Genomic DNA, 12,540 nt, shown 5'->3' on the forward strand with positions numbered 1-12,540 from the left:
CAACACGAATGTTGGTGAGCTATAGTTTAAGTTGTAATAGTAACGTAAGATAGGCCACGAGATTTTAGTGCTGCAAACAGCGTATCAAAATAGTATGAAAAGTATATGTATAACAGTGGGCACCCGGTAACTAGACTTAACGTTTATAACCCCCTGAAAGTACACTTGGCGAGTGCATATGTTCACGAAGTATTAAACACCCATTAAATGCTAGCACGACTAGCCCGAGTGGGGATGTCAAACCCTATGGATCCATATCTAAGATTCGCGTTCACCGGTTCAAAAACCAATGACTAAACGTTACCGTGCTAAGGGGAATGTTTATGCCGTTGTATAACCCACACACATATAAAGTTTAAGTACTCATGCCTAGTATGTAAAACCTAAAAAGCGCATGTATTCTCAGTCCCAAAACAGTTAAAGTAAAAAGGAATGCTATAACTCACAGTGATAAAAGCGGTAAAGTCGATAATGAAAGTACGCAAGTAGTAAGTCGGTCCAAAAGGTCGTCAACCTAAATAAAAGGTTACTAGGTCAGTAGGTTGTCCTTATAAGTTCTAATAGTGCATAAAATAAGTTTAAGTGTCATCATCATCATCATTCATCATCATAAAAACTAAGTAAGTTCGACGAGAATAGAGATCGAAACAATAGGCTGACTTCGGTCAGCTGCTACGACCTCTACGTAAATCGAAAAGATGCATAGTCAGTGGCTATGGCTCCATTTATGAGTCCCATAACAGCTGACCAATTTTCAGAACCTAACTCGTCTTCGTTTGACCGTGGTGACGGTTTAAGTGCGAGTAGGTCAGAAATTTCAGCACAACGTTAATAGGGTGTAGTGACTCTCGGAGGGCCATAAATCCTAAACCGTAACTCGGATTAAGACGAGGCCTAAATGGAAAATCATCTACTCGAATCGAACTATCTGAAAATAAACTTTCCAGTAGCCCAGGTGGTTTAATATAATACGAAAATCAGTGGACAAGTGCTCCGGTGGGGTTCTTGGTGCTTGATGCTCATCACGGTTCTCATCCTTGATGCTTGTTGCTTCAAGTGTACAACTCGTTGATGGTTTAGCATCACTTTTGACCCAGATTCTACCATCAATACACAATATATTAAGACCAAGTGGTAACACAACTCATTTAAGAGTCTTAGATGGATGATGAACCAAAGTTACATCATATCCTTAGTCTTAACACAATTACAAGTCCTATTTACAACAAAGTTACAAACTTTACATCAATTCAACAAGTATAAGTACAATCCAAGTCAAAAGAGGTGATGGAACCCTAAGCTAAAGAGCTTCGATCCATTTCACACAAGTTACAAGGTTGCAAAGCTAGAAAGCTTGAACCTTTAAGTGTTCTTGAAGATCTTGGAGCATAAAGCTTGGATCTTGAAGATACATGAAGATTACAAACAAAAGTTTGAATCTTTTTTATAAAACAACATGATCAAAGCAAAAAGAACTTAGATCTAACAAAAAGATATGAAGATTCAAGCTAGAAAGCTTGCATCTTAATTGTTCTTGAAGATCTTGAAGCATAAAGCTTGGATCTTGTAGATGCATGAAGATTACAAACAAAAGTTTGAATCTTTATCACAAAATAACAAGATTAAAGTAAAAGAAAGATGAATCTACAAAGTTGGTGAAGATTCAAAGCTAGAAAGCTTGAATCTTCAATGTTCTTGAAGGATTCATGCTTGAATCAACAAGATGTAACCAAGATCAAAGCTAAATGGAACTTGATCTTCATATAATGATGATGATGGTACACGAAAATGATAAGGAAAAGAGGAAGAAAAAGAAAACTTACAAGTGATACTAGAAAGGAAAGAAAGAAAGAACAAGTGTGTGTGAAAATCAAATGAGCAAGTGAGAGGTAAATGGCTAGTATTTATAAGCAAAATTTGACAAGGATTGGTAACTTGGAAGGGCCATTAGTTAGTGATTTTCATGGGGGTGGGGAGGGGACAAAATGTTGCTTTATGGATAATGGTTGTCTAAAGCATGTACTTATGCTAGAATCCCATGTGACAAAGTTGATAATCCTTATCCATTATGCTAGTATGACTCATTATTTATTTATTTATTTATTATTATTATGGGTCACTAGTAATAATACTTGGGCTAATTAATTGGGTCACTAGCTAGAGTATGGTGGGCTTGAGCCCAACAGGGTGGAAAGTCCAACAAGACTAATTATTGGGCTCTTGCAAATAAATAAAATTAAGCATCCAAAGGCCCAAGTAATTATTATTATAAAATAGTAATTAATATTTCGCTGCCCAAATATTCCGGTTACGACAAAAGTTAAACGTGCGCGCAGTTTGCGGTTTATTCGAAACGTTAAATAACACTAACGGTTATAAAAGCATCCGGTGAACAAGTTAAGTATCCTACGTACTCTAAGGCACGTTTTAACGTATAATTGGAAGTAAACCACGTATATCAAGTTTCCAGAGTATAAAGTAACACAGTACGCACAGATACGCAGTTTCGCTAAAATACAAGGCACAAAAGCAAGTCGAAAAAGTCGGATCGTTACAACATATGTGTGGGTTATATAACGGCATAAAGATTCCCCTTAGCACGGTAACATTTAATCATTGGTTTTGAACCGGTGAATGCGAATATTAGATATGGATCCATAGGGTTTGACATCCCCACTCGGGCTAGTCGCGCTAGCATTTAACTGGTGTTTGATACTTCGAGGACATACGCACTCGCCAAGTGTATTTTTAGGGGGTATTATTATTACGTTAAGTTAGTTACCGGGTACCCACGGTTAAGCATATACTTTATCATATTGTTTTGAAATGCTATTTGAAGCACTGAAATCTCGTGGTCTACATTACGTTACTGATTACAAACAAACTATAGCTCACCAACATTCGTGTTGACTTTTTAAGCGTGTATTTCTCAGGTGCTTAGACGAAGTTGCTTCCGCTGTTAGACTTGCTATCTTGGTGTTATAGACTTGCTGTTATGGACCTGCTATGTTAGATTTCCGCTGCATTACTTAGAGATGTCTCAATCATGAAACTTTTATCTTGCATTCGTAACTTATGTTATTTTCAAATAATGGCTTTGTAATGACCTTTGGGTCACATACTTATGTTAACGCTTCTAGTAAGCACGTTATCTTTTGTAAACACTATCTTTTTATGAATGCAAAACTGGTTTTCAAACAGCATGTAGTGTTTGACCGTGTAAAGATCCTGTTGTTGACGAATCGTACACGATGGTTTTGTACGGGGCGTCACATTTTATCATGGATTTTGGGTTCTATGACTGATGAACTTTACAATGGTCAAATTTATTTTAAAATTGTTTCTAATGTTTGGAAAGAGCTAAAAGAAACCTATGATAAAATTGATGGGTATGTTATTTTCAATTTATATCAAAAATTGAATTCAATCACACAAGATGGTAGTTCTGTTTCAGATTACTATCACAATTTAAATTCTTTATGGAAACAATATGATACTATGGTACAACTTCCTAGTTATGACCTTATTTCATCTAAAGCTTTTAAAGATCATATCAGTTTAATAAAACTCCTGCAATTTTTAATGGGGTTAGATGATATTTACCAACCAATCAGAAGTAATATTCTTACCAGAGATCCACTGCCCTCAGTGAACACTAATTTCTCAATTATTTCTAGAGAAGAATTACATAGAAAGTTTAATATAAGTGGTAAAAAGAATACTGAGTCATTTGCTTTCTACACTAACATATTTAATCCCAATGCTAATCAACAATTCAAAGAATTAAAATGTACCAAGTGTGGTAGAATAAATCATACCATTGACAAGTGCTTTGAAGTTATAGGGTATCCTACTAAGTCTGGAAATCTTAAATGTACCAAATGTGGTATGACTAATCTACTGTTGATAAATGTTTTGAAGTAGTAGGTTACCCTAACAATCTCAGAAAAAAGGGTTTTGGATCTAATAATAATTTTAAGGGTAATGCAAGTAAAGCTAATAATGACACCCCAGGGAGTAGCTCTTCTACTTCTATTTCTTTAAGTAATGAACAGATAATGAGATTATTGAGTCTTTTGGATGATAAGGGTGGAGTTAAACTTGTTGTTTCTAATATGGCAGGTAATTTTGAGAATTATAATGTGTTTTTCAACTCTCAATTTGATATTTTTTTATAAAAACAATATGATTAGTGATAATATTGAGAGTATTCATTATGGGTGGATCATTGATTCTGGAGCTAACCAACACATGACAAATTCTATTAATAATTTTGTATCACACACTGATGTGAGTGACTTGAATTTAACTGTTTCACATCCAAATGGGACCAAGGCTAAAGTTAGTAAAATTGGTAATCTTAAAATTTCAAATGACATTATTTTAAAAGATGTTTTAGTTGTTCCAGATTATTGTGTGAGTCTTTTATCTGTTCATTGTTTGGTTAGGGATAACAACTTGTTTGTTGGTTTTGATGATGTTGCTTGTTATATCCAGGACTTGGTTGTGATGACCCGGGAATTTCCGACCAAATTTAAACTTAATCTTTAATGATTTCGACACGATAAGCAAAGTATGTATTATTGAGTCTCGAAAGTTTTGAAATCTATATTCATGTATACATTGACCTTGACTATGCCCGACGATTCACGAACATTGGGTTGTAAATAAATATATATGTATGCATATATATATTATTTTGAATTGATAGAAATACACCTTAATCAATGGGAATTAATAATGTAAAAATAAAATACATAAACAATATATATAAATGAATCCTAAACATAAGTGATATTATATATTGTAAATTATAAATATTAAATATTTAATATATGTTATTATATACATATTATATGACTATTAAATATTACATAATTAATATATTGTAATATTAATATGTTAAGTGTAATTACAATTTAGAAGTATAAGTGTTATATTGAAATTATTATTACTTTCAATAATAATATTAATATTGAAATCAGTATTAGTAATAATATTATTATAGATATAGAATTTGATACATGTAACTTATTATATCTTAAATGTTACTTGTATTATCATTAGATATTAATATCATTAAAAATCATTATTTTTATTATTATCATTAATAATATTATCAATATCATTTTTTTCATTATTATTAATACTAGTGAAATTAGTATAATTATTATTAATTCTATTACTATTATTATTAGTATTTTTTTTATTATTTTTAATATATTTATATTTGTTAATTAATAATGTTAATGATAAATATAATAATACAACTAAAAAAAATCAAATACAGCTATATGCTTTTAACCTGATGGTGAATCTATCCTCAATAGGAATCAAAAACAGTTAGACATCTATATCAATTGTACAACTTTGTCAAAGTTTTTTTAACGGGTTCTAATTTTTCTTATTTTTTATTTTTTTTCTCTGCTTTTGGTTTTGTCTTCCTGCCACCACGATAATTGAGGTTGATCAAGTTACACTATAAGACAATCAGCTATATCATAATAATATCAGACAGTCGTCCACATTTTTTTCATCAATTATAAATGTTAATGATTTAAATAGAGAAAAATACAGAAAAATAAATTTTTATCTCTGTTCTTGAACTCGAATTACAACAGCTCAAATTTGAATTCAATTTCAAAAAGTAATAATGCAGTTGCGTTAGGAATCATGTAAGTAAACTATCTGCAAAATATTAGCTTCCAATTCATCTTATATAATCTGAATTTTTAAGTCAAAGTTATTTTACAAAAAAAGTCAACAACTGTTCTTTGCTCAAATTCATGTTCGTTATTAAGTTTTTGTTTCAATTGAAGTTGGAGAAAGGTTCTATAAAAGTTTTAAAATGGATTTCGTTCAGGAACATTTCTCTAAAACACGCTAAAACTCGAAATCATAATTTTTTTTTAAAACAAACCTGCGACAGCAGGTATACTGTTTTATTTTTTATTTTTTTTCTTTCTTTTTCGTTTTCAATAAATTCGAGGAAGGAGACAGATTGATTACTTTTTGTTTTGAAAGTCCAAAAACCGTTTGGATGATGATTGTTATTTTGATTTGAATCGGTTCGTGACTGAGTTGAAGAAGAAGGTGAGGAAGAACACTAAAATAATTCGAGTTATAAATAAAATAGGTGTGTATTAATTCAGGAAAGTAAGGCTAACAGGATGGTTTGTGAGTGTGTCGGGGTAACAAGAGGTCTCGGGTTCGAGTCTCGGCATGGGCAAATTTTTTTAGAACTCTTATGAGGTAGTTTCCCTTTTCTTTTATTATTATTATTATTATTATTATTATTATTATTATTATTATTATTATTATTATTATTATTATTATTATTATTATTATTATTATTATTATTATTATAGATTGTTATTGTTATTATTATTATTAATTGTTGTTATTACTAGTATTGATATTATTGTTATTAGTATCATCATAATTATAAGTATTATAGTTACTATTATTATCATTAGTATTGTAGGTACTATAATTATAACTTAAAATTATTAGTATTATCAATACTAATATTTTTATTATTAGTATTATTATCACTGTTATTACTACTAGTAGTATAATTATTATCATTAATATTAGTATTAGAAACATTTAGGAGTTATTATTATTATTAGCAAAAGTATTATTATTAAAATTACCATTAATAATAAGATTGTTATAATTATTATTATTATGTATTTTGTACTAATATCAAAAATTATTATTTTCACTACCATTATTACCAAATTATTCATTTTATCAAAAACTACTAATATTATAATTATTAGATTTATAATAAAAATCTATCATCGATATTATTATTAACAAAATTATCAACTTTAATATTTTACTAGTAACATTAGGCATTATCATTATTATCATTTTTTTTATTACAAATAATAATATGGTACTATTATAATTATTATATTTTGACAAACAAACGATATATATATATATATATTTTATATACATAATATAACAAAATTAATATTTTCATATACAAAATGAATATATGAAACATATATAGATATTTTAAAATGATATAACTAATAAATTTATATATATTGATCGATTACAATTATGTGTATTAATAAATAAACAAATGATATAGGTTCGGGAATCCGAGGCCAACCCTGCATTGTTCAGTTGTTCAATATAGTCGTATGTATTTTTACTACAAAATACATTAGGTGAGTTTCATTATTCCCTTTTTAAATGCTTTTGCAATATATATTTTTGGGCTGAGAATACATGCGCAATCTTTTATAAATGTTTTACGAAATAGACACAAGTAATCGAAACTACATTATATGATTGAATGATCGAAATCGAATATGCCCCTTTTTATTAAGTCTGGTAATCTAAGAATTAGGGAATAGACACCCTAATTGACGCGAACTCTAAAGGTAGATCTATCGGGCCCAACAAGCCCCATCCAAAGTACCGGATGCTTTAGTACTTTGAAATTTATATCATGTCCGAAGGAGGATCCCGGAATGATGGAGATATTCTTATATACATATTGTGAATGTCGGTTACCAGGTGTTCAATCCATATGAATGATTATTTTTGTCTCTATGCATGGGACATATGTTTATGGGAAATGGAAATATGAAATCTTGTGGTCTATTAAAATTATGAAATGATTATTTATGTTAAACTAATGAACTCACCAACCTTTTGGTTGACACTTTAAAGCATGTTTATTCTCAGGTATGAAAGAAATCTTCCGCTGTGCATTTGCTCATTTTAAAGATATTACTTGGAGTCATTCATGACATATTTCAAAAGACGTTGCATTCGAGTCGTTGAGTTCATAAAGATTATTATTAAGTCAATTATAGGTAGATATACTATGAAATGGTATGCATGCCGTCAATTTTCGATGTAATGAAAGATTGTCTTATTAAAAACGAATGCAATGTTTGTAAAATGTATCATATAGAGGTCAAGTACCTCGCGATGTAATCAACTGTTGTGAATCGTTTATAATCGATATGGACTTCGTCCGGATGGATTAGGACGGGTCCTTTCATTGGTGTCCAAGAAGACCCTTGTGACTGGTAGTCAATGTGGTGGTTTATATTTTCTTACTGGAAATGAAAAAGATATTGTTGGTAGTTCCAACATAACCAAAGTTGATAAGCATTCTGTTGATCTTTGGCATTGCAGGCTGGGTCACCCACCTGAGCAAGCTTTAATGTGTCTAAAACATAGTTTAAACCTAAACAAATAAGTTTTTAATAAACCTTGTGATATATGTCATAAGGCTAAACAGACTAGAGAATCTTTTGCTAATAGTAATCATAAAACTACCGAGTTAGGAGAGTTAGTGCATCTTGATGTTTGGGGACCATATAAAGTTTTAAGTCATAAAGGGTTTAAATATTTTTTAACTATTGTTGATGATTTTACAAGAGCTGTATGGGTGTACTTACTTAAATCTAAAGAAGAAGTGTTTGAGTGCCTGGAAAATCTATTTCATTTGTTTAAAAATCAATTTAAAAAGACAATCAAATGCTTCAAGTCTGATAATGGTACAGAATTTGTAAATTCAAAGGTTAATGACTTTGTTTTAAGTAATGGTATTGTTCACCAAACATCATGTGCCTACACTCCTCAACAAAATGGGTTAGTTGAAAGGAAACATAGGCACTTGCTAAATATTACAAGAGCTCTTATGTTTCAAGGGGGGATTCCTCTTAGGTTTTGGGATGAATGTATTCTAACTGTTGTGTATTTGATTAACAGGACCCCTACATCTTTGCTAAATGGAAAATGTCCCTTTGAGATTATATATAATAGAGTTCCTAATCTTTCCCATTTAAGGGTGTTTGGTTGTCTTGCTTTCTCAACTATTTTAAATAACTCAGATAAGTTTGCTGAAAGGTCTGAAAAGTGTGTGTTTCTTGGATATTCTTCTGTTAAGAAGGGATATAAGTTGTATAGTTTAGAAAGTAAAAGTTTCTTTGTGTCAAGAGGTGTCAAATTTTTTGAAACCATTTTTCCTTTTAAAATCAAAAAAGAGGGTATGCAGTTTGAAAAATGTTTGAGTCCAATCAATTTTTTTGAAGAAATAAATAAAGACAATCAAAATACTCAAAGTCCTAATGATGAAGGGGAAGATAATGAACATCAAAGTGAAGGTAGTAGTGACTCAATGCCTGTTGATGACACAAATGATTCATCTAGTTCAGATGAATTAGATGTGAATGCCAGGTCACCAAGTCCTACAGCAACACTTAGTGTTGACAACACTAACCCTGAGGGCAATGTTTTACAAAATCAAGAAGCACCAACTTATTCTTTTCAACCCTCTGTTAGAAGTTCTCAAAGGAATACTTCCATGCCAAAGAAATATACTGACTTTGTTCTTAATAGTAAAGTGAAGTATAATATCAACATGTTTGTCAATTATTCAAACTTATCAAAAGATGTTTATTGTTTGTCTACTAATCTGAATAAGATGGTTGAGCCTACAACTTATTGGGAGGCTTGTAAGTCTAAACATTGGATTGATACTATGAACACTGAGATGGAAGCTTTGTTTTAAAATGATACTTAGGATTTAACTGAATTGCCTGAAGGTAGAAAACCTATAGGGTGTAAATGGGTAAATAAAATAAAATATAAATCTAATGGTGAAGTTGATAGATTCAAAGCCAGGCAAGTTGCCAAAGGCTACAACAAAGAGAAGGAATAGATTTTGATGAGACTTTTTCACCAGTTGTGAAAATGGCTACTGTAAGATGTATGATTAATATTGTTGTTCAAAATGATTCGGATTTATTTCAACTTGATATCAATAATGCATTCTTATATGGTGATCTTGATGAATGTGTCTATATGACTTTACCATTAGGATATTATAATGAGAATGATAAAAGAGTCTGTAAATTAAAAAGATCACTCTATGGGTTAAAACAAGCACCCAGAAAATGGAATGAAAAATTGTCTTCTACTTTAAATGGTTTTAGACAGAGTTTAAATGACTATTCTTTGTTTATTGAGTCTGATAATGATGTCTTTATTGCTATCTTAGTTTATGTTGATGATATTGTTGTAACTGGTAACAATACATGTGAAATTAACAAGTTCAAAGACTTCTTAAAGTCTAAATTTCAAATAAAGGATTTAGGAGTTCTCAAATATTTTCTGGGAATTGAGGTTATTAGAGAAAATAAAAATATTTTTTTATCTCAAAGAAAATATACTCTTGATCTATTAACTGAGTTTGGGTTATTGAACTGTAAACCTATTTATACACATATAGAACCTAATCTCAAGTTTAATAATGATGATGATCATAATGATTTACCTCTAAAGAATATCACTGAATATCAAAGATTGATTAGGAGATTAATATGCCTTACTCTGACCAGACCTGATATCTCTTATTCTGTTCATGTCTTAAGTCAATATATGTATGCACCTAAGGTTTCTCATTTAAAATGTGCATTAAGGGTTTTAAGGTATCTAAAGTCTGCACCTGGAAAAGGTATTTGTCTTAGAAAAAGTAATGACACTGATCTTGTGTGTTATGTGGATTCTGATTGGGGTAAAAGAATTAAGGCTATGAAATTCGTGACAGGTTATTGTTTGTTTCTGAATGGTTCTCTTCTTACTTGGAAAAGTAAGAAGCAAGATTGTATTTCTAGATCATCTGTAGAGGCTGAGTATAGAGCCCTTGCAGATGCTTCTTGTGAGGTTATTTGGATCTTAAAAGTTCTCAAGGATTTTGGTAAAAGTTGTACTATTCCTGTTCAAATTCATATTGATAATTCTGCAGCAATCAAGTGTAAGACCCGATTAATTATTGTACAGCAGTGTAAACAGGGTACATATAGTGTGGGGTGCATTGTGTATTGAAACTGAGGTCAGAAACTGACCAAGCCTTCATGCGCTCCGCGCACACCTAAGGGAGCGCGCCGCGCACTAGCCTTGTGCACAGTTTTCTGCTTTTTAATTAAAAGCTAAATGAGGGGTATTGTCATCTTTTCACATGAAAGCGAGTTAGGGCATTAGATAGCCAGTTAGGTGGTAGGTGAAAGACACTTAACTTCACCACCAACCTTATCTTCAACCCCAAATCAAATTCTAGAGAGAGAAGAGTGTTCTTGATAGAGAAAGCTTGAATCAAGGAGGAAGGAGCTTGATCCGGGTTAAAGCTCAAGTATTAAACTTGTTCATCTAGCATTTAGCTACGTTGTGATTGTGGTGGTATGCTCTAATCTTTATTTCCTTACTTAAATTTATATTATGGTTAGGGTTTGGGTAAATGGCGAACATAAAACCCATATTTGGTGATTTTGGGTGTCCTTGGGTAAGATTGGGTCATGAGGACTCAAGGGTAACTAACCTAGGGTTTTAAAGTGTTAATTTGGGTGTATGAACATAATTTGGTTAGTTAATTACTAGCACACCTAGATGTTTAGTATATGGGTGTTATGTGGGTTTGTGGAAGACCTGAAATGGGTGTGTTGACAATAAAGTGATTAAATGAGTAATTGTTGACCTAGTTGGGCAAGATGGGGGTGAAATGTCCTAAGTTTGTGTAAATCGGTGTTGTTAGACCTTAGTCACTAGCTTTTAGTGATTGATGATGGGTCTTAACCTTAAATGACGGTTTTGGTACATGGGGCATTTAATGCAATTAAGTCATTGAATGCACATGTGTAAATTGTTGGCATTTAGTCCAACTAGTTTGTGTGTTAATGGAGTACTTATAATATTAGGTACTTTGCTTTGAAGCTTGCGAAATTATAAAATCGTCACCAAATTGTTAAGGTGAGTGGAGTAATTATACATGTATGTATATGGTGTATTTATTTGTATGCTATGGTATGACCCACGGAGCCGGGAGTGCCATAGTGTGTGTGAGTGTACTATGATGTAAACCACGGAGCCGGTAGCATCATGGTGCATGTGTTGTGTTGTGAACCACGGAGTCGGTAGCATCAAAGTGTGAACCACGGAGCCGGTAGCACTATAAAAATTAGGTGTGAACCGCGGAGCCGGTAGCACCGAAGTGTGAACCACGGAGCCGGTAGCACTATAAAAGAGTATGACTGGAATGCATAGTGACGTGAACCACGGAGCCGGTAGCGTCATAGCATTACGTATGGTGTGAACCACGGAGCCGGTAGCACCATGACGTGTGTATGGTTAACCATATAGCTTGTGTATGAGTTGTTGTATAGCATAATATATTATTTTGGTGAATATGCTATTGATTATGCTAGTTGCGGTATTTGGAGGTTATTAGCTTATACTTGGAGTTTGTATGCTAATTGTGATTGCTAGCGTTTAGTACGGTGTGTGTAAGTGTATGCAAGTAGGTATATTATATATGTATATGTATAATTATTGCATTCACTAAGGTTTACTTACCCTCTCGTTGTTTACCTTTTTATAGGCTCCAGCGTTGACAAGGGTAAGGGCATTCGATTGGATTAGAGATCCCGCTTGTTGTTAGGGGACGCTTTTGGGATGTGATAGCTTTTGGAGTTTGACAGAGAATTGGGTAGTTTAACCCCCAAACAC

At 32.0% G+C, this 12,540-nt stretch overlaps 1 protein-coding gene across 1 annotated transcript; it reads left to right on the top strand.

The window, feature by feature from the left end:
• Positions 1-9,732: 9,732 nt before the first annotated feature.
• Positions 9,733-10,866, top strand: LOC139855077 (uncharacterized mitochondrial protein AtMg00810-like). The gene has a single exon (XM_071844332.1). The coding sequence runs from the start codon at positions 9,733-9,735 to the stop codon at positions 10,864-10,866; it is 1,134 nt and encodes a 377-aa protein (XP_071700433.1).
• Positions 10,867-12,540: the final 1,674 nt, after the last annotated feature.

Source organism: Rutidosis leptorrhynchoides, chromosome 6, assembly GCF_046630445.1.
Source record: "Rutidosis leptorrhynchoides isolate AG116_Rl617_1_P2 chromosome 6, CSIRO_AGI_Rlap_v1, whole genome shotgun sequence".
NCBI lineage: Eukaryota > Viridiplantae > Streptophyta > Magnoliopsida > Asterales > Asteraceae > Rutidosis > Rutidosis leptorrhynchoides.